This window comes from Bombina bombina, chromosome 7 (genome assembly GCF_027579735.1).
Source record: "Bombina bombina isolate aBomBom1 chromosome 7, aBomBom1.pri, whole genome shotgun sequence".
NCBI lineage: Eukaryota > Metazoa > Chordata > Amphibia > Anura > Bombinatoridae > Bombina > Bombina bombina.
Genome location: NC_069505.1, coordinates 475,299,979 through 475,324,301, shown reverse-complemented (window position 1 = coordinate 475,324,301; position 24,323 = coordinate 475,299,979). Strand labels below are relative to the sequence as shown.

At 39.8% G+C, this 24,323-nt stretch overlaps 1 protein-coding gene across 1 annotated transcript in view; it reads right to left on the bottom strand.

Annotated features, from left to right (window-relative positions):
* Window positions 1–350: 350 nt before the first annotated feature.
* The window catches only part of LOC128666770 (gastrula zinc finger protein XlCGF57.1-like), a 120,456-nt gene continuing 96,483 nt past the window's right edge, over window positions 351–24,323 (bottom strand). The window contains exon 4 of the mRNA XM_053721556.1: window positions 351–1,638. Within this exon, the coding sequence (XP_053577531.1) occupies window positions 524–1,638 (1,115 nt within the window). The 3' untranslated portion in view covers window positions 351–523. The remainder of the gene's footprint in view (window positions 1,639–24,323) is intronic.

Sequence of the window (24,323 nt, the reverse complement as noted above, 5' to 3'; positions counted from 1 at the left end):
TTGCGCAGTACTACGCAAAGTGCATAGGGAGATTGTAATTTAACTCATCCTCCATTGGTTTTCACTGATGTCCAGCCAGGCACTGTAGGGAGTTGTGGCGCAACGGGGGTGACAACATCAGAGGAGATTAGTTCCTGCATGATGGTGTCAAGGACCACTGGACCTCTATTTGGCGACCGCTGGTCTAGAAGACAGCAACAACCTTGCAATTGATTAGCTAGTACACTAGCTATCATCTATGGTATATGTTATCTAATCTTAGAGCATATCTATTTCAGCTAGTCTCCAAATAGTCAAGGAGTGTAGAGAGCTCACTTGGCTTAACAATTATTAGAGTGATGGTTATCGCGTTTTCTCTGAAGTTTACATATCTTTATTTTGAATATCAAAATGACAAATATTTATGAATTCTCAAATATGTAACAGAAATAAAAATGTATCTTGGTAACAACATGTCCCAGATCCTGAAAATGAAACTACTAACAATGAATTTCCGAGTAAAACATTTCCCACACTCATAACATCAACGTGTTTTATGTATTCTGTGAGTTTTCTGGTGTTTACTAAGAACTGATTTCCTGGCAAAACATTTCCCACACTCAGAACATGAAAATGCTTTCTCTCCTGTATGTGTTTTCTGGTGATAACTAAGAGATGATTTCCAGGCAAAACATTTCCCACACTCAGAACATGAAAATGCGTTCTCTTCTGTATGAATTTTCATGTGCTTATTAAGGTCTGATTTCCAGGCAAAACATTTCCCACACTCAGAACATGAAAATGCGTTCTCTCCTGTATGTGTTTTCTGGTGATAACTAAGAGATGATTTCCAGGCAAAACATTTCCCACACTCAGAACATGAAAATGCTTTCTCTCCTTTATGCATTTTCAGGTGATTACTAAGATCTGATTTACAGACAAAACATTTTCCACACTTAGAACATGAAAATGTTTTCTCTCCTGTATGAATTGTCTGATGAGCAATAAGAATTGTTTTCCGAGAAAACCACTTCCCACATTCAGAACATGTAAATGGTCTCACACCTGCATGAATTTTTTGATGAGCTATAAGAGTTGGTTTTTGAGTAAAACATTTTCCACATTCAGTACATGAAAATTCTTTCTTTCCTGTATGAAGACTCAAGTGGTTAATGAGATGTGCCTTTTGCCTAAAAAATTTCCCACATTCAGAACAAAGAAATTTTTTTTCTTCTGTATGAAGTTTCCGATGCCACATAAGTGCTTTCAGATAAACAAAACATTTCCCACATTCAAAACATGAATATGCTTTCTCTTCTGGGTGTATTTTTTTATGAATTTTTTGATGATAAGTAAGAGTTTGTAGATGAGTAAAGCATTTTCCACAATCAGTACATGAAAATGCTTTCTCTCCTGAATGAATTTTCTGATGAATAACAAGATGTGATTTTTGAGCAAAACATCTGCCACATTCAGAACATGAAAATACTTTCTCTTTTGTATGGATTTTCTGATGTCTAATAAGGCTTGTTATGCTATCAAACCATTTTCCACATTTCAAACATAAATTTTCCATATTACTTCTTTGATTTTGAACAACATTAAATAAAGCATCAGCATTCTGACCATGACTGGGATTGTTACTGTCTGTGAATGTACCTGTTGGAAAAAGAGATACAGTAAGAGTAATGTTATTCATCAATATCACAATTATTTTACTGATAACATTTTAAAATGTGTCTCTAAATAATATAGTAAAACAACAAAACACAATCACGGTTTTAATTAAAATCTACAACCCCAAGGTAAAAGTTTCTCAAACTATATTGCTAGATCTTAAAGTGCCATAAAACATTTGGAGTTATGTGCATATTATAAAATTGTCAACTGAGGTAAACAGTGTGTGAAAAAAACAAAATTTATGCTTACCTGATAAATTTATTTCTCTTGTGGTGTATCCAGTCCACTGGTTCATCCATTACTTGTGGAATATTCTCCTTCCCAACAGGAAGTTGCAAGAGTACACCCAAAGCAGAGCAGTCATTCGACCGAAGACAAGCAAGAAAAAGGAGAAACTATAGGGTGCAGTGGTGACTGTAGTTAAGAAATAAAAAAACACCTGCCTTAAAATGACAGGGCGGGCCGTGGACTGGCTACACCACAAGAGAAATAAATTTATCAGGTAAGCATAAATTTTGTTTTCTCTTGTAAAGGTGTATCCAGTCCACGGGTTCATCCATTACTTGTGGGATACCAATTCCAAAGCTTTAGGACACGGATGAAGGGAGGGACAAGGCAGGAACTTAAACGGAAGGCACCACTGCCTGTAAGACCTTTCTCCCAAAAATAGCCTCCGAAGAAGCAAAAGTATCGAATTTGTAGAATTTAGAAAAAGTATGAAGCGAAGACCAAGTCGCCGCCTTACAAATCTGTTCAACAGAGGCCTCATTTTTAAAAGCCCTCTTTCAGGAGGCTGCTGGCCAGCAGTCTCATAAGCTAAGCGGATTATGCTTCTCAGTCAAAAAGAAAGCGAAGTTGCCGAAGCCTTTTGGCCTCTCCTCTGTCCAGAGTAGACAACAAACAAAGCAGATGTTTGACGAAAATCCGTCGTAGCTTGTAAATAAAACTTTAAAGCACGAACCACATCAAGATTGTGTAAAAGACGTTCCTTCTTAGAGGAAGGATTAGGACATAATGAAGGAATAACAATCTCCTGATTAATATTCTTATTAGATACTACCTTAGGAAGAAACCCAAGTTTGGTACGCAAAATTACCTTATCTACATGGAAAATCAGATAAGGGGAATCACACTGTAAAGCAGATAACTCTGAAACTCTTCGAGCCGAGGAGAAAGCTACTAAAAACAGAACTTTTCAAGATAAAAGTTTAATATCTATGGAATGCAAAGGTTCAAACGGAACCCCTTGAAGAACTTTAAGAACTAAATTTAAACTCCATGGTGGAGCAACAGGTTTAAACACAGGCTTGATTCTAACTAAAGCCTGACAAAACGCCTGAACGTCTGGAACCTCAGCCAGACGTTTGTGCAAAAGAATAGACAGAGCAGAAATCTGTCCCTTTAAGGAACTAGCTGACAATCCCTTCTCCAATCCTTCTTGGAGAAAGGATAAGATTCTAGGAATCCTGACTTTACTCCATAAGTAACCCTAGGATTCACACCAATGAAGATATTTACACCAAATTTTATGATAGATTTTCCTAGTGACAGGCTTTCGAGCCTGAATTAAGGTATCAATGACCGACTTGGAAAAACCACGCTTTGATAGAATCAAGCGTTCAATCTCCAAGCAGTCAGACGCAGAGAAATTAGATTTGGATGTTTGAAAGGACCTTGAAGTAGAAGGTCCTGCCTTAGCCTCAGAGTCCATGGTGGAAAGGATGACATGTCCTCTAGATCTGCATACCAAGTCCGGCGTGGCCACGCAGGAGCTACCAAAATCACCGAAGCTCTCTCCTGCTTGATCTTGGCAATCAGACGAGGAAGCAGAGGAAACGGTGGAAACACGTAAGCCAGGCTGAAGGACCAGGGGGCTGCTAGAGCATCTATCAGTGCTGCCTTGGGATCCCTGGACCTGGACCCGTAACGAGGAAGTTTGGCGTTGCGACGAGATGCCATGAGATCCAGTTCTGGTTTGCCCCATACTTGAATCAACTGGGCAAATACCTCCGGATGGAGCTCCCACTCCCCCGGATGAAAAGTCTGCCGACTTAGGAAATCCACCTCCCAGTTCTCTACTCCTGGGATATGGATAGCTTAGAGATGGCAAGAGTGAACCTCTGCCCATAGAATTATCTTTGAAACCTCCAACATTGCCAGGGGGCTCCTTGTTCCCCCCTGATGGTTGATATAGGCTACAGTCGTGATGTTGTCCGACTGAAATCTGATAAACTTGACCGCAGCTAGCTGAGGCCAAGCCAGAAGAGCATTGAATATCGCTCTTAGTTCCAGAATGTTTATCGGAAGGAGGGCTTCCTCCTGAGTCCACGAACCCTGAGCCTTCAGGGAGTTCCAGACTGCGCCCCAGCCCAGAAGGCTGGCATCTGTCGTCACTATGGTCCATTCTGGCCTGCGGAAACTCATTCCCCTGGACAGATGGACCCGAGATAGCCACCAGAGAAGAGAATCCCTGGCCTCTTGATCCTAGCAGAGGGGACAAATCTGTGTAATCCCCATTCCACTGATTGAACATGCAAAGTTGCAGTGGTCTGAGATGTAGGCGGGCAAACGGAACTATGTCCATTGCTGCTACCATTAAGCCGATTACTTCCATACACTGAGCCACTGACGGCTGAGAAATTGAATAAAGAGCACGGCAGGAAGTTAGAAGCTTTGACAACCTGACCTCTGTCAGAAAAATCTTTATTTCTACTGAATCTATCAGAGTTCCTAGGAAGGAAACTCTTGTGAGGGGGAGAGAGAACTCTTTCCTTCGTTCACCTTCCATCCGTGAGACCTCAGGAATGCCAGAACAATGTCCGTATGGGACTTGGCGATTTGAAAAGTCGACGCCTGTATCAGAATGTCGTCTAGGTAAGGAGCCACCGCTATGCCTCGTGGCCTTAGAACCGCCAGTAGGGACCCTAGAACCTTCGTAAAGATTCTTGGTGCCGTGGCTAACCCGAAGGGAAGAGCCACAAACTGGTAATGCCTGTCTAGGAAGGCAAACCTGAGAAACCGATGATGATCTTTGTGAATCTGAATGTGGAGATAAGCATCCTTTAAGTCCACGGTAGTCATATATTGACCCTCCTGGATCATAGGTAGGATGGTTCGAATAGTCTCCATCTTGAAGGATGGGACCCTGAGAAATTTGTTTAGGATCTTGAGATCCAAGATTGGTCTGAAAGTTCCCTCTTTTTTGGGAACTATAAACAGATTTGAATAGAATCCCTGCCCCTGTTCCTCCCTTGGAACTGGGTGGATCACTCCCATGACCAGAAGGTCTTGAACGCAACGTAAGAATGCCTCTCTCTTTATCTGAGTTGCAGATAATTGTGAGAGATGAACTCTCCCCTTTGGAGATGAGGCTTTGAAATCCAGAAGATATCCCTGGGAAACAATCTCCAGAGCCCAGGGATTCTGGACGTCTCTTGCCCAAGCTTGGGCGAAGAGAGAAAGTCTGCCCCCAACTAGATCCGGTCCCGGATCAGGGGCTACTCCTTCATGCTGTCTTAGAGGCAGCGGCAGGTTTTTTGGCCTGCTTTCCCTTGTTCCAAGTCTGGTTAGGTCTCCAGACTGGCTTGGACTGGGCAAAATTTCCCTCCTGTTTTGCAGTAGAGGAAGTTGAAGCTGCGCCACTCGAGAAGTTTCGAAAGGAACGAAAATTAGTCTGTTTGGTCCTTAATTTGTTGGACCTATCCTGGGGAAGGGAGTGGCCTTTTCCTCCAGTAATATCAGAAATGATCTCCTTCAGTCCAGGCCCGAATAGGGTCTGCCCTTTGAAGGGGATGTTGAGAAGCTTAGACTTTGAAGTAACGTCAGCTGACCAGGATTTAAGCCATAGCGCCCTACGCGCCTGAATGGCAAAACCTGAATTCTTAGCCATTAGCTTTGTTAAATGAAAAACGGCATCAGAAATAAATGAATTGGCTAACTTAAGAGCTTTAAGCCTGTCAAGGATATCATCCAACGGGGTCTCCACCTGTAGAGCCTCCTCAAGAGACTCGAACCAGAAAGCCGCTGCAGCAGTGACTGGGGCAATGCATGCAAGAGGCTGGAGAATAAAACCTTGTTGTATAAAAATTTTCTTAAGGAAACCCTCTAATTTTTTATCCATTGGATCTAGGAAAGCACAACTGTCCTCGACGGGGATAGTTGTACGCTTAGCAAGGGTAGAGACTGCTCTCTCCACCTTAGGGACTGTCTGCCACGAGTCCCATGTAGCGGCATCTATGGGAAACATCTTTTTAAAAGCAGGAGGGGGAGAGAACGGTACACCTGGTCTATCCCATTCCTTCCTATTAATTTCTGAAAACCTCTTAGGGATTGGAAAAACATCAGTGTAAACAGGCACTGCAAAGTATTTGTCCATTTTACACAATTTCTCTGGGACTACAATAGTGTCACAGTCATCCAGAGTTGCTAAAACCTCCCAGAGCAACAAGCAGAGGTGTTCAAGCTTAAATTTAAATGCTGTCATTTCAGAGTCAGACTGAAGTAACGCCTTCCCTGAATCAGAAATGTCACCCACAGATAGAAGCTCTCCTGCTTCGGCTTCTGTACATTGTGAGGGTATATCAGACATAGCAACCAAAGCATCAGAAAGCTCTGTATTTGTTCTAGCCCCAGAGCTGTCTCGCTTTCCTTGTAACCCTGGCAGTTTGGAAAATACCTCTGTGAGGGTATGATTCATAACTGCCGCCATGTCTTGTAAGGTAAACGCATTGGACGCGCCAGATGTACTTGGCGTCACTTGCGCGGGAGATATAGGTTCTGACACGTGGGGAGAGCTAGATGGCTCACCGGAGCCTGCTCCTGCTTGATGTGAGCCACTTCTTGAGGAAGAAGGACCAATGATGGAAAAAGATATATGAGATTGAACCTCCATGGAACCGCTAATGCATCTACTAATTCCGCTTGAGGATCCCTCAATCTCAACCCATATCTGGGTAGCTTGGTATTGAGACGAGAAGCCATGAGGTCGATCTACGGAACCCACATTTGAGAGTTATCTCGGAAAAAACCTTGGGGTGGAGAGCCCACTCCCCCAAATAAAAAGATTGTCTGCTGAGGAAGTCTGCTTCTCAGTTGTCCACCCCTGGGATGTGAATCAGGAAAGAAGACAGTTGTGAGATTCTGCCCACTGAAGAATTCAAAAGACACCTCAGTCATCGCTAGGGAATTATATAACATTATTTGGTGGGTTCACTGGCCCTTTAACCAAAGAGCTCTACACGAAAAAACTGTAAAACCTGAAGTCTTAGCATTTAGAAGGACAATTTGCATATTAGCATCACAAATAAGAAGTTGACTATCCTGAGAGCCTTTATCCTGTTCTGTATATCCTCCATGGGTGATTCAACTTCAATTAATTAATTCTGACAACAAATCACACCAGTAGGTAGCAGCACCAGCAACTGCTGCAGTCAGCTGAAATAGAAGACCCATATGTTGGAACATTCTTCTTAGATAGCCTTCCAACTTGCTGTCCATGGGATCTCTAAAAGAGGAGGTATCCTCTAGTGGGATAGTAGTATGCTTGGCGAGAGTAGAAATGGCCCCATCTACCTTAGGAATAGAGTTCCATGACTATGGGGGGAGGAGTTAGCGACCGCTCGCAAGAACATGACACACGCTAGCTAGCGTTTCATCGCTAGGGAATTATATAACATTATTTGGTGGGTTCACTGGCCCTTTAACCAAAGAGCTCTACACGAAAAAACTGTAAAACCTGAAGTCTTAGCATTTAGAAGGACAATTTGCATATTAGCATCACAAATAAAGAAGTTGACTATCCTGAGAGCCTTTATCCTGTTCTGTATATCCTCCATGGGTGATTCAACTTCAATTAATTCATTCTGACAACAAATCACACCAGTAGGTAGCAGCACCAGCAACTGCTGCAGTCAGCTGAAATAGAAGACCCATATGTTGGAACATTCTTCTTAGATAGCCTTCCAACTTGCTGTCCATGGGATCTCTAAAAGAGGAGGTATCCTCTAGTGGGATAGTAGTATGCTTGGCGAGAGTAGAAATTGCCCCATCTACCTTAGGAATAGAGTTCCATGACTATGGGGGGAGGAGTTAGCGACCGCACGCAAGAACATGACACACGCTAGCTAGCGTTTCTTGCCTGAAGGCACCGCTCGTTTGAATCCTTGGTGTGGGTCCCAAAGCCCGGAGCCTGCATCGAACAGGATAGAGAAGGCTGCCTGTATCGAGCAGGATAGAGAGGGCAGAAAAACATAATTTATGTAAGAACTTACCTGATAAATTCATTTCTTTCATATTAACAAGAGTCCATGAGCTAGTGACGTATGGGATATACATTCCTACCAGGAGGGGCAAAGTTTCCCAAACCTTAAAATGCCTATAAATACACCCCTCACCACACCCACAAATCAGTTTAACGAATAGCCAAGAAGTGGGGTGATAAGAAAAAAAGTGCGAAGCATATAAAATAAGGAATTGGAATAATTGTGCTTTATACAAAAAAATCATAACCACCACTAAAAAGGGTGGGCCTCATGGACTCTTGTTAATATGAAAGAAATGAATTTATCAGGTAAGTTCTTACATAAATTATGTTTTCTTTCATGTAATTAACAAGAGTCCATGAGCTAGTGACGTATGGGATAATGACTACCCAAGATGTGGATCTTTCCACACAAGAGTCACTAGAGAGGGAGGGATAAAATAAAGACAGCCAATTCCTGCTGAAAATAATCCACACCCAAAATAAAGTTTAACAAAAAACATAAGCAGAAGATTCAAACTGAAACCGCTGCCTGAAGAACTTTTCTACCAAAAACTGCTTCAGAAGAAGAAAATACATCAAAATGGTAGAATTTAGTAAAAGTATGCAAAGAGGACCAAGTTGCTGCTTTGCAGATCTGGTCAACCGAAGCTTCATTCCTAAACGCCCAGGAAGTAGATACTGACCTAGTAGAATGAGCTGTAATTCTCTGAGGCGGAATTTTACCCGACTCAACATAGGCAAGATGAATTAAAGATTTCAACCAAGATGCCAAAGAAATGGCAGAAGCTTTCTGGCCTTTCCTAGAACCGGAAAAGATAACAAATAGACTAGAAGTCTTACAGAAAGATTTCGTAGCTTCAACATAATATTTCAAAGCTCTAACAACATCCAAAGAATGCAACGATTTCTCCTTAGAATTCTTAGGATTAGGACATAATGAAGGAACCACAATTTCTCTACTAATGTTGTTGAAATTCACAACTTTAGGTAAAAATTCAAAAGAAGTTCGCAACACCGCCTTATCCTGATGAAGAATCAGAAAAGGAGACTCACAAGAAAGAGCAGATAATTCAGAAACTCTTCTGGCAGAAGAGATGGCCAAAAGGAACAAAACTTTCCAAGAAAGTAATTTAATATCCAATGAATGCATAGGTTCAAATGGAGGAGCTTGAAGAGCCCCCAGAACCAAATTCAAACTCCAAGGAGGAGAAATTGACTTAATGACAGGCTTTATACGAACCAAAGCTTGTACAAAACAATGAATATCAGGAAGAATAGCAATCTTTCTGTGAAAAAGAACAGAAAGAGCAGAGATTTGACCTTTCAAGGAACTTGCGGACAAACCCTTATCTAAACCATCCTGAAGAAATTGTAATATTCTCGGTATTCTAAAAGAATGCCAAGAAAAAAGATGAGAAAGACACCAAGAAATATAAGTCTTCCAGACTCTATAATATATCTCTCTGGATACAGATTTACGAGCCTGTAACATAGTATTAATCACAGAGTCAGAGAAACCTCTTTGACCAAGAATCAAGCGTTCAATCTCCATACCTTTAAATTTAAGGATTTCAGATCCTGATGGAAAAAAGGACCTTGAGACAAAAGGTCTGGTCTTAACGGAAGAGTCCACGGTTGGCAAGAGGCCATCCGGACAAGATCCGCATACCAAAACCTGTGAGGCCATGCCGGAGCTACCAGCAGAACAAACGAGCATTCCTTCAGAATTTTGGAGATTACTCTTGGAAGAAGAACTAGAGGTGGAAAGATATAGGCAGGATGATACTTCCAAGGAAGTGAAAATGCATCCACTGCCTCCGCCTGAGGATCCCGGGATCTGGACAGATACCTGGGAAGTTTCTTGTTTAAATGAGAAGCCATCAGATCTATTTCTGGAAGTTCCCACATTTGAACAATCTGAAGAAATACCTCTGGGTGAAGAGACCATTCGCCCGGATGCAACGTTTGGCGACTGAGATAATCCGCTTTCCAATTGTCCATACCTGGGATATAAACCGCAGAGATTAGACAGGAGCTGGATTCCGCCCAAACCAAAATTCGAGATACTTCTTTCATAGCCAGAGGACTGTGAGTCCCTCCTTGATGATTGATGTATGCCACAGTTGTGACATTGTCTTATCTGAAAACAATGAACAACTCTCTCTTCAGAAGAGGCCAAGACTGAAGAGCTCTGAAAATTGCACGGAGTTCCAAATTGATCGGAAATCTCACCTCCTGAGATTCCCAAACCCCTTGTGCCGTCAGATACCCCCACACAGCTCCCCAACCTGTAAGACTTGTATCTGTTGAGATTATAGTCCAGGTCGGAAGAACAAAGAAGCCCCCTGAACTGAACGATGGTGATCTGTCCACCATGTCAGAGAGTGTCGTAAAATCGGTTTAAAGATATTAATTGAGATATCTTTGAGTAATCCCTGCACCATTTGTTCAGCATACAGAGCTGAAGAGGTCGCATGTGAAAACGAGCAAAGGAGATCGCATCTGATGCGGCAGTCCTAAGACCCAACATTTCCATGCATAAGGCTACCAAAGGGAATGATTGTGACTGAAGGTTTTGACAAGCTGATATCAATGTTAAACTTCTCTTGTCTGACAAGGACAGAGTCATAGACACTGAATTTATCTAGAAACCTAAAAAGGTTACCCTTGTCTGAGGAATCAATGAACTGATTGGTAAATTGATCCTCCAACCATGAACTTGAAGAAACAACACAAGTCGATTCGTATGAGATTCTTCGAAAATGAGAAGACTGAGCAAGTACCAAGATATCGTCCAAATAAGGAAATACCAAAACCCTATTCTGTGATTACAGAAAGAAGGGCACCGAGAACCTTTGAAAAAAATTCTTGGAACTGAGGCTAGGCCAAACAGTAGAGCCACAAAACTGGTAATGCTTGTCTAAAAAGAGAATCTCAGACACTAAAAGTGATCTGGATGAATCGGAATATGCAGATACACATCCTGTAAATCTATTGTAGACATATAATGCCCTTGCTAAACAAAAGGCAGGATAGTCCTATAGTAACCATCTTGAATGTTGGTATCCTAACATAACGATTCAATAATGATAGATCCAGAACTGGTCTGAAGGAATTGACCTTCTTTGGTACAATGAAGAGATAAAATAAAACTCCAGCCCCTGTTCCAGAACTGGAACTGGCATAAATACTCCAGCCAACTCTAGATCTGAAACACATTTCAGAAATGCTGAGCCTTGCTGTGTCGACTGGGACACGGGAAAGAAAAGAATCTCTTAGCCGGAGGCCTTAACTTGAAGCCAATTCTGTACCTTTCTGAAACAATGTTTCTGAAACCAGAGATTAAGAACGGAATTGATCCAAATTTCTTTGAAGAAAACGTAATCTGCCCCATACCAGCTGAGCTGGAATAAGGGCCGCACCTTCATAGGTACTTAGGAGCTGGCTATAGGTTTCTATAAGGCTTGGATATATTCCAAACTGGAAATAGTTTCCAAACTGATACCGCTCCTGAGGATGAAGGATCAGGCTTTTGTTCCTTGTTGTGAGGAAAGGAACGAAATGATTATTTACCCTGGAAAGAAAGGGAAAGCAAAGTTGACTTAGAAGACATGTCAGCATTCCAAGTTTAATCCATAAAGCTTTTCTAGCTAAAATAGCTAGAGACATATACCTGACATCAACTCTAATGATATCAAAAGATGGTATCACCAATAAAATTATTAGCATGTTATAGAATAATAATAATGCTATAAAATTATGATCTGTTACTTGTTGCGCTAAAGCTTCTAACCAAAAAGTTGAAGCTGCAGCAACAACCGCTAAAAATATAGCAGGTCTAAGAAGATTACCTGAACATAAGTAAGCTTTTCTTAGAAAGGATTCAATTTTCCTATCTAAAGGATCCTTAAATGAAGTACTATCTGCCATAGGAATAGTAGTACATTAGCAGGAGTAGAGACAGCCCCATAACCTTAGGGATTTTTGTCCCAAAAAACTCTAATCTGTCAGATGGCACAGGATATAATTTGCTTAAACGTCTAGAAGGAGTAAATAAATTACCCAAATTATTCCATTCCCTGGAAATTACTTCAGAAATAGCATCAGGGAGATAAAACACTTCTGGAATAACTACAGGAGATTTAAAAACCTTATTTAAACGTTTACATTTAGTATCAAGAGGACCAGAATCCTCTATTTCTAATGCAAATAACACTTCTTTAAGTAAAGAACGAATAAATTCCATCTTGAACAAATACAAAGATTTATCAGCATCAACCTCTGAGACAGAAACCTCTGAACCAGAAGAACCATTATCAGTATCAGAATGATGATGTTCATTAAAAAATTCATCTGAAAAAAAGAGAAGTTTTAAAAGACTTTTATGTATACTAGAAGGAGAAATAACAGACATAGCCTTCTTAATGGATTTAAAAAATAAAATCTCTTATGTTATCAGGAACACTCTGAAAATTAGATGTTGACGGACAGCAACAGGTAATGTAACAGTACTAAAGGAAATTTTATCTGCATTAATAAGTTTGACATGACATGCAATACAAATAACAGCTGGAGAAACAGATACCAAAAGTTTATAGCAGACTTAGCTTGGTAGCTCCAGCACTGTGCAGTGATTTTCCTGTAGTATCTTCTGACTCAGTTGCAACGTGGAACATCTTGCAATATGTAAAAGAAAAAAAACAACATATAAAGCAAAATTGATCAAATTCCTTAAATGACAGTTTCAGGAATGGGAAAAAAATGCCAGTGAACAAGCTTCTAGCAACCAGAAGCAATAAATAATGAGACTTAAATAATGTGGAGACAAAAATGACGCCCATATTTTTTAGCGCCAAAAAAGACGCCCACATTATTTGGCGCCTAAATGCTTTTGGCGCCAAAAATGACGCCACATCCGGAACGCCGACATCTTTGACGCAAAATAACGTCAAAAAATGACGCAACTTCCGGCGACACGTATGACGCCGGAAACGGAAAAGAATTTTTGCGCCAAAAAAGTCCGCGCCAAGAATGACGCAATAAAATGAAGCATTTTCAGCCCCCGCGAGCCTAACAGCCCACAGGGAAAAAAAGTCAAATTTTTGAGGTAAGAAAAAATATGATAATTCAATGCATAATCCCAAATATGAAACTGACTGTCTGGAAATAAGGAAAGTTGAACATTCTGAGTCAAGGCAAATAAATGTTTGAATACATATATTTAGAACTTTATAAATAAAGTGCCCAACCATAGCTTAGAGTGTCACAGAAAATAAGACTTACTTACCCCAGGACACTCATCTACATGTTTGTAGAAAGCCAAACCAGTACTGAAACGAGAATCAGTAGAGGAAATGGTAAATATAAGAGTATATCGTCGATCTGAAAAGGGAGGTAAGAGATGAATCTCTACGACCGATAACAGAGAACCTTATGAAATAGACCCCGTAGAAGGAGATCACTGCATTCAATAGGCAATACTCTCTTCACATCCCTCTGACATTCACTGCACGCTGAGAGGAAAACCGGGCTCCAACTTGCTGCGGAGCGCATATCAACGTAGAATCTAGCACAAACTTACTTCACCACCTCCCTTGGAGGCAAAGTTTGTAAAAACTGATTTGTGGGTGTGGTGAGGGGTGTATTTATAGGCATTTTAAGGTTTGGGAAACTTTGCCCCTCCTGGTAGGAATGTATATCCCATACGTCACTAGCTCATGGACTCTTGTTAATTACATGAAAGAAAACTACGCTCCTGCGCTTGCACCCCCTAACAGCAGAAACCACCTTAGCTGTGTGCACTGAATATGATCTTCAGTGTTTGATGGCGCATAAAACGTGCACTGGAAATGTAAAAAATGGCGTCCTGTGAGCTGTGAAAGCTTTTTTACCTTAACCAACGGTTAGAGGTGAGAGGTACATTTTCTACAAACTCTGTCACGAGCTTGAGAAACCTGAGAGAGTTGTTTATGCTAGTTTGTTAGGGGGCTGAGAATTTTAGTGAGCTGTTTACACCGATATCCATGCATATATTTATGGAAGGAGAAGGTAAGCCCTAAAACCTGATCTATAAGTCTGGGAGTGTGGGGAAGGTATAAAGGAACTTGCCCCCATATGGTTCAGTTTGGGAAGTACTAGAAAAGCGGACATATCCTGTACCCACATTTGCTATATTAACAATTGAAAAGGAAGAAGCTGGCTTTATCCCAGTAAAGATATCAGTTTGTTTTAGGTGAAGATCACTAACTGGTAATTAACTTGTCTCACTTGGCATAAATCTACTGATGTTTCTCACCTCTGAGGCAGTGTTAGTAACCTGTTTTTGGTTCATTTCCCTGGCACTCTTGCAATATAAATAATTAAGTCCTAAAATCTGGTTTACTAATCTAGGGGTTTTGGCACAGGTTTTTGGGACAGCTCCCCTTCGTACACTAAGCTTGGGGAAAATTTGCCTCTGGGACTTCTCTTTTCTCAAATCACAATTGCTAAAATGAGACCCAGTGAAGACACCACTTTCAAGTAAAGATATCATACCTGGGAACCAAATCTGTAACTACTTTTTTGGCTACAATGCTTTATCCTAAATACCTTTAATCATATTCCCCCTTGGCTTCATTTATATATAATCCTTTTATAAGGGGCTCAGGAGAGGAAAAGAAATAAGAAGAGTAAAGGGACTGTTAACCCTCTTCTTCAAACGATAATCCTTGAAGAAAATGTACTATCTGGTCACTGTTACTTTATCTTGTGTTTGTGATATCTCCTATATAATCTATAGAAGTTGATATAACAATCATACAACGTAGGGATGTAATGTGTATGTCATATGATCAACTCTTTTTTTCTCTTTTCTTTTTGCTTCTTACCTGTCATATTGTTATATCGTGGATACATAGTCTGTACATTACATACCCTTAGTTGGGAGTTAGTACAGTTATAAGAATTATTGACGTTTAAAACTTCTTATTATCAACTGTTTATTATATACTTTGGATTATTTTGAAACATACTGTTTACGTATTGTTTTTATGCAGGATGGACATAACCTGGCTATAACTTTGCTATTAGATAAATAAATACTCATAAATTTGATCTCACTGTTAGACTGTGCCTTGCTAGCTTATCCTAACTCACCTTAGGTTTGCCTTAATCATTTATTTAGATTCACCCTTTTTGTTTCTCACAATAATTAATAATAACTAATTTCACTGATAATATATTTGGTTCACTTTATGGAGAGGTTTCTTTGTCCTAATTTGCAGACTAAATTGAAATCCCCAATAATGGCTGCCAGGCAGAAAAAAAAAACCTCCCCTGAAGGCTTGGTAGAGGTTCCTCCAGACAATAATCCCCCATTATTGAATGAACCCTTTGATAGATTGTTGCTGGTCAAAAATATTACTGATTCACTGTCTCCACAACTTGACTCCCTTAAACAGGAGCTCAAGGATGACATTTCTTCCTTGATGAATGAGGTTAGAGAATATTCAAGTAGAGTTCAGGAAGTAGAACGGAGCGTTTCTGAACTAGATGTTTGTGAATCCTATAGAGTACAATCTGAAAAGAATGAGGAGATACACAAAATGCAGTTAAAAATCGAAGATCTTGAGAACAGAAGTAGAAGCAACAATATTAGAATAAGTGGGGTTCCTGAAATTAAAAACTATGAAGATCTTGTTAAATTTGTCTCATATACACTCCCATCTAGTTATAGCTAGAGGTTATTAAATTTTCAGGACAAGGTACATCTGTTACAACATTATCGTAAGCTTCAAACAGTTTTTATAAATGAGTGTAAAATTATGATCTTCCAAGATCTCTCCTACAAGACACTCAATAAAAGGAAAGAATTGACGCCCAATTGCGGTAGGATGATAAAGGAAGGCCTTAGAGCCTCAGTGATTTACCTGGCCAAATTTAGGATTATAGAGGATAATGCAACTCATATATTTGAGAATGCCAAGGAAGCAGAACAGTTCTTAATCGCTAAGAAAGGCAGTTAGACTACGATTTTTATGTAAAGTGTACATACATGTCCCATATGGGGAATAATATTTAGGATGTGGTTTATGTTTGTTAAATGTTGTGGGGGGGTTTCCCCCCCCCATTTCTCATCATGCCTTCTTCTATTCTACCAATAAAGGTACATAGATATAACAAGTACATTTTTTATAACCTCCTGGAACGTGGGTGGCATTACTTCTCCCAACAAACGTAAAGCTATTATTCTTCATCTTAAAAAATTACATACTGCTTTTCTACAAGAAACCGATCTGTCTATAAAGGAAGCTTTAAAGCTTAAAACTTCTTGTGTTACTGAAATATATGGTTCTCCTTCCACTGTGAGAAAAAAAGGGGCAATGATCTTATTAGCTAAGAATTATAAATATGAAGTATTATACTCTCTTATTGACCCAGAAGGGAGAGATGTTATTTTGAAAATTAAAACAGATAGTGGTATATATACTCTTTGCAATATATATGCACCAAATAATTTTGACACAATATTTTGGGACTCTATCCAGCTTAAATTATTAAATACCTCTGAAGGACAACTCATTCTGGGGGAAGATTTTAATATGGCTCCACATTTTCCGCTAGATAGGCTAAGACGAAACCCAAATCATCTTAAGACAAATAGAGACAAATAAAAAAACAAACAGGTGAAGAAACTTTTCCTTAATTTAAGAGTTTGAGATGTTTGGAGAGCACGGAATCCCAATATCCAGTGTTTTACTTGTATGTCCAAAAGGCACAATTCACTCTCCTGAATAGATTTATTTCTGATTAGTGATACTTTGTTAAACTCTGGAGTTAAGACTTCTATTTCTCCTTTCTCTCTTTCAGACCCGTTACATTAACAATTCCTTGTAATAAGTTTAACTATTTTTTCCCAAATACTTATTCAAGGACTAAAAATTTAAGAATTTTCTTGTAAGTAGATGGGAAAATAATCTTTCTTTTAATAAATATCATTTAGATAAACCTCAGATCTTTTGGCAAGCAGCTAAATCAGTTGTAACTGGAGAGATAATTTGTTATATGATTAAGTAAAAGAAAAAAAGTAAAAAAAGAGAGAAAGAAGTAATCAACCATTTAGTTAATTCTTATAATATATATCTGGCCAACTTGACAAAGCAGAATTTGGATACCTATGTAAAAGCTAAAAATGACCGTGATACCCTTTTCATATACTATACTACTCAGAAAGAGCTTAACTCGCAGGCGAAATACTATAGACACAGTAATAAATCCGGCAAACTCTTAGCAAGACTTGTTAAAAACTACTCTAGTAGTAAAGAAATTTCAGATGCTATGGATGCAATTTTGCTTTAATAAAACGCCCGGCCCTGACCTTATGCCCAATTAATTTTATAAAATTTTGAAGCCAAATATTGTTCCATATTTAAAAATCTATATAATAATTATTTTATTGATGAGGTTCCTTGTTCAAGTGCCTTCTCTGCGTCCTGGACCACTTTGATCTTAAAGAGTGGGAAAGACCCACAGGATATGGGATTTTATATGCCAATTGCACTCCTTAAATCAGACAACAAAATTCTAACCTCAATATTGGCCAATAGACTTCCAAATTGCAACCATCTCATTTAAATATCTCAGGATCTTTATCTCGTTGGATCCAAATAATTGGTATAATCTTAACATCACTCCATTATTGTATAAAATCAAAGAAGATTTGAAACGTTGACATAATCTTCCATTATCTATCTCGGGCCGAGTAGCCCTTTTTAAAATGACTTCTTTTCCCAAAATTCTTTACATATTACAAAACGCTCCTATTTTTTTTTTAAAGGAAAGACCTTCTGAGGGCTCATTTCCATTGAGCCGTAATTCCGTTTCTGTGCACTCGCAAACCGATAAATAAGCTGTCGGAAGCAATACCATTTATCTACTGCTTCCAATGGCTCGTTATAACTCAATTTCGGCAACCGGACTCCAGCTGCACATTATTGTGTCCCATACAAAGTATAGGAAGTCGATAATCTTTAAATAATACCCGGTTTCCAATGCCAGCGCAAACCGTTACTATACTGTCGGAGGCTGCCAATACACTACCAAAAATTACACCCAGCTCAACTAGGTGTAAAACAGGAAAAAGGTGCTCTTCGAGACCTTTTTCCCATTAAAATCTAACCCGACACATCAAAACCCCTCTATCCGCCATCCCCCCCACATCGCAATTTATAAAAAATGTTTTAACCCCTAATCCGCCATGCCCAGAACGCAAACTAGCTCTTAAAACCATTAACTCCTAATCCGCAAACCCCCATATCGCAAAATATCTGTTTAAAACTATTAACCCCTATTCCGCAATGGCCCCACAACGCAAACTATTAACCCCTAATCCGCAATGCCCCCACATCGCAAAGTATCTATTTAAACTATTAACCCCTAATCCACCATCCCCCACAACGCAATCTAACCCACAACGCAATTACCCTAATATATTAACCTCTAATCCGCCAATAACCTACATCGCAATTATATAATCACTAAGCCCCCAACCTAACACCCCTTAACTTAACCCCATTACATAAATTAAACTAATCCTAAATTACAATTAAAATAAAAAACCTAACATTACTTTAAAAATAAAAGAAACTAAATTTAAATTAAAGGGACATGCCTCCCTCATTTTTTCTTTTATGATTTAGAAAGAGAATGCAATTTTAAACATCTAATTTACTTATATTATCTAATTTGTTTTATTCTCTTGATATTCTTTGATGAAAAGCATATCTAGATATGCTCACTAGCTGCTGATTGGTTGCTGCACATAGAAGCCTCATGTGATTGGCTCACCATGTGCATTACTTTTTCTTCAACTAAGGATATTTAAAAAATGAAGCAAAATAAATAATGGAAGTAAATTGTAAAGTTGTTTAATTTTCTATTCTCTATCTGAATCATGAAAGAAAGATTTTGGGTTTAGTGGCCCTTTAAGCTAAAATTACAGAAAATAATAAACAGGATAAAAAATAAAAAAATTAAACCTAATCCCAATGAAAATAATAAAGCCCCCCCAAAATAAAAAAAACGTAATCTAATGCTAAACTATCAAAAGCCCTTAAAAGGGCCTTTTGTAGGGCGTTGCCCTAAGTTAAACAGCTCTTTTCCTAAAAAAAAATTAAGTCCCCCTTCTAACAGTAAAACCCCCCACCCACCAAAATAAAAAAAATAACACCCAAAAATCCTAAACTACCCATTGCCCCGAAATCCCCCTTCTAACAGTCCTCTCACTACCTCAAGCTAAATTTCTCCAAACTGAGCTCATTACTTTCCCCCCTTCTCAAAAACTCTCCACCCCTAATCTCTCTATAACTGTCGACAACTCCATCATTACCCCTACCCCGCATGCCACATTTGACTCAGATCTTTCTTTCACTCCTCACATTCAGTCTTTAGCTAAAGCTTGCCACTTCCACCTTAAAAACATCTCTAAAATTAGACACTTCCTTACACAAGACACAACTAAGATTTTAATCCACCCTCTCATCCTCTCCCGCCTCGATTACTGCAACTCTGTCCTCTCTGGTCTCCCCACCTACCGCCTAGCTCCTTTATAATCCTTAAAGAATGCCTCTGCCAGACTCATCTTCCTTACAAGTCTTTCTTCATCTGCTGCACCTCTCTGCAAATCTATTCACTGGCTTCCTCTTGCCAAATTCTCACTCTGACATACAAAGCCCTCAACTGCACTGCTCCCCCCTATATCTCAGACCTTGTCTCCAGATACTCTCCCTCCCGTCCCCTTCGCTCTGCTCATGACCTCCTACTCTCCTCCTCTCTTGTCACCTCATCACACTCCCGTTTACAGGACTTCTCCAGACTGGCTCCCATCCTGTGGAACTCTCTGCCTCGCTCCACAAGACTCTCTTCTAGTTTTAAAAGCTTCAAGTGCTCCCTAAAGTCTCTACTGTTCAGGGATGCATACAACCTACGCTAACCTTTCTTTATACCAGTTCCTCTCCTCCATTGCTATCCCCTGAACCCCCCTAGCATGTAAGCTTAAGAGTCCAGTTGTTTGTTGATCACCTTGTCAAGAGCGGACTACAACAGTGCAACTCTTGGCAGGGCCCTCTACCCATTTGATCCCTATAACTGTTTTTTTTTGTACTCCGCCTTTGTTAATAGCGCTGCGGAATCTGTTGGCGCTCTACAAATAACCGATAATAATAATAACAGTAAAACCCCCCACCCACCAAAATAAAAAAACCTAACATTCAAAAATCTTAAACTGTAAAACCCCCCACCCACCAAAATAAAAAAAAACTAACACTCAAAAATCCTAAACTACCCATTGCCCCTAAAGGGGCATTTGTATGGGCAAGACCAAATCCCTAAAAAGAAAGGAAATTTAAAAAAAAGTCTAACTCTAACCCCCAGATAGGTACTCACGGTAGTCCGGCGGTGAAGTCTTCTTCCAAGCGGCAACCTCTTCTATCTTCATCCAGGACTGCGGAACTGAAGACCGGCGACCTCTTCTTTCTTCATCAAGGACCGTGGAACTGAAGACTGGCGACCGCGGAGCCATGGAGCGTGGAGAATCCTCTTTGTACGATCACCACCGTACACTGAATAGGAATGCCAAAGTACGTGATTAAAAATGGCGTCCCTTGCATTCCTATTGACTGATTTGATACTTTAAATTCAAATCAGCCAATAGGATGAGAGCTACTGAATTCCTATTGGCTGTTCAAATCAGCCAATAGGATGAGAGCTACTGAAATCCTATTGTCTGATTTGAATTTGAAGAATCAAATCAGCCAATAGGAATGCAAGGGACGCCATTTTTAATCGGGTACCTTGGAATTCCTATTCAGTGTACGGCGGTGATCGTACAAAGATGATTCTCCACGCTCCATGGCTCCGTGGTCGGCGGTCTTCAGTTCAATGGTCGCCGGTCTTCAGTTCCACAGTACTGGATGAAGAAGAGGTCGCCGGTCTTCAGTTCCATGGTCGCGGGTCTTCAGTTCCGCGGTCCTGGATGAAGAAGAAAGAAGAGGTCGCCAGTCTTCAGTTCCATGGTCCCTCCCTGGTCTTCAGTTTCACAGTCCTGGATGAAGAAGAAGTTGCTGGTCTTCAGTTCCGCGGTCCTGGATAAAGAAAGAAGAAGTCGTCGGTCTTCAGTTCTGTGGTCCTGGATGAAGATAGAATCGGTAACCGCTTGGAAGAAGACTATACCGCCGTACTTCAGGAAACCGTTAGTGTACCTATCTGGGGGATAGAGTTAAGCTTTTTAATTTTCATATTAAGGATTTGGGCTTGAAAAAGAGCTAGATGCCCTTTTAAGGGCAATGCCCATACAGATGCCCCTTTAGGGGCAATGGGTAGTTTAGGATTTTTGAGTGTTGAGTTTTTTCTATTTTAGGGGGTTTGGTGGGTGGGGGGTTTAACTGTTAGAGGGGGGACTTAGTATTTTGTTTAGGAAAAGAGCTGTTTAACTTAGAGCAATGCCCTACAAAAGGCTCTTTTAAGGGCTATTGATAGTTTAGCATTAGATTAGGGTTTTTTTCTTTTTTTGGGGGGGGGGGCTTTTCTATTTTCATAGGGATTAGGTTTAATTTTAAAATTTTTGCTAATCCTGTTTATTATTTTCTGTAATGTTAACTTAATTTAAACTTAGTTTCTTTTATTTTTAAAGTAATGTTAGGTTTTTTATTTTAATTGTAATTTAGGATTAGTTTAATTTGTGTAATGGGGTTAATTTAGGGGTGTTAGGTTAGGGGGTTTAGAGAATAGATAATTGCAATGTGGGTTATTGGCAGATTAGGGGTTAATAGATTTATTAGGGTAATTGCGATGTGGGTTATTGGCTGATTGGGGTTAATAGTTTAAATAGATACTTTGCAATATGAGGGTTGGCGGATTAGGGGTTAATACATTAGTTATTGCGGTGAGGGGGGTTGTGAATGAGGTAGCTATTGGTTAGGTGTTTGATTTTATTTTAACATCGAGCCTTATGCGATTGAATGTAGTGTAAGGTTGGGTTACCATAGTAACCTATTAGTCCGGCATCAGGAGGAAGCATTAACACAACGCTTACTTACACCTACACGAAAAGAGCGACCGCACGCAAAGCGGAAGCCTTTTCAATGGAAACCTAGTACTAAAATAGAGCTGTAAATTACTTTTAGCTGTCGGTTGCTTCGGTAGTTTACGGCTCTATTTTTAACGGCTCAATGGAAGCGAGCTCTTAGTTTGCAGTCTGCTATGTTACAATTCATTTGGCAGGGGGAAAAAAAACAAGAATTGCCATAAAAAAAACTTTTTCTATCCAAAATCTATGGTGGCTTCATTTATATAATCTTACTTCTCTGGGAAGGATTGTTAACAGGATGGGGGGCAAACTCTGACTACTTTACACCATTAGAATTGGAGACAAATATAATTTATCCATACTCTCTAATTTCACTCCCCCACTATCACCCAAAGTTTCTTCCGAAGAATTTAAAAAGTCTAACCTCTATTCATAACCCTTTAATGGCCTAGCAGAAGATGTGTTGTCTCTTAGGTCTTAATTATAATATCTCAAAGCATCAAACTATAAAAAATAATCCAGAATTTATCCCAGGTATATAATTCATAATATTTGATAAATGGGCATCTCTTGGTCTAAATACATTAATACAATGTATTTGTACAGAAACTGAGACTGTTGAAACCTATTCAGACCTGAAAGAGGAATTTGCTCTTGAAAAGAGATTTTTTCGCCTATTTACAAATAAGGCACTATATTAATAATATTGTACTTTTACATGGCTGGAAATGGAATTGGGACAAATTGGACTTTTGGATAGATATGGTTAGGAAAGGCTTTTTTTCCCATATACCCATGGTATTAAGTTCTCTCCTCAACGAGAGGAGACGCCAATCTCAATTCCATAGCTTTGGGAATTTGTCTCTAATGATATAGATGCAAATAAAATTAAAATCTCTATTAGGAAAGCACACAACTTCACTTTATCTACAACATGGCGAGAATCACACTTGATATAGTTATATATGTCCTATTTTACGCCTAAAAAAGGTTATAAATGGCATAATACTAGTTTTATTAAATGCCCCAAATGTCAATATATAGGAGCTGATCTTGTACATATGATTTGTAACTGTCCTAAAATAAATCAACTTTGGTTAAAATTAGAATATTGGATCCAGATTAAAAATATAAAATTATGCTTACCTGATAATTTCATTTCCATCTGTGGGAGGAGAGTCCACTGCTGTATTCATTACTTGTGGGAATTAAGAACCTGGCCACCAGAAGGAGGCAAAGACAGCCCAGCCAAAGGCTTAAATACCTCCCCCACTCCCCTCATCCCCCAGTCATTCCGCCAAGGGAACAAGGAACAGTAGGAGAAATATCAGGGTATTAATGGTGCCAGAAGAAAAATATTAAATTTAGGTCCGCCCACTGCAGCAAACGGGCAGAAGCAGTGGACTCTCCTCCCACAGATGGAAATGAAATAATCAGGTAAGCATAATTTATGTTTTCCATCTTAATGGGAGGAGAGTCCACTGCTTCATTCATTACTTGTGGGCACAAATACCCAAGCTCTAGAGGACACTGAATGAAAAAAATGGGAGGGTAAAAGGGAGGCGGATCCAATACTGAGGGCACCACAACCTGCAGAACCTTTCTCCCAAACACAGCTTCCGCCAATGAAAAAAACATCAAACTTGTAAAATTTTGCATAAGTATGTAAGGAAGACCAAGTAGCCACCTTACAAATCTGCTCCACAGAGGCCTCGTTCAAAAAAGGCCCAAAAAGAGGCCACAGTCCTAGTTGAGTGAGCCGTAATCCTCTGAGGAGGCTTATGTCCCGCTGTCTAATATGCCAAACAGATAATGCTCCTCAACCAAAAGGACAGTGAAGTGGAAGAGGCCCTCTGCCCCCTACGTTTCCCTGAATACACCACAAACAAAGACGAAATCTGTCTGAAATCCTTTGTGGCCTGAAGGTAAAACTTCAAGGCTCGAACCACATCCAAGTTATGAAGTAACTTTTCCTTAGGCAAAGAAGGGTTAGGGCACAAAGAAGGAACTACTATCTCCTGATTGATGTTCCGATCTGACACCACCTTGGGAAGAAATCCCAACCCAGTGCGAAGCACAGCCTTATCGGCGTGAAAAACCAAGTAAGGGGGTTCATGTTGCAAGGCCGCTAACTCAGACTCTGCGAGCCGATGCAATAGCCAGAAGAAACAGAACCTTCCAGGAAAGAATCCTAATGTCAAGAGCATGCATAGGCTCAAACGGAGCCCTCTGCAAAACCTTAAGAACCAAGTTCAAGCTCCAAGGAGAAGCTGAAGGTCTAAAAAACAGTCTGATTCTGGACAGAGCCTGAACAAAGGACTAAATATCAGGAAGCTCCGC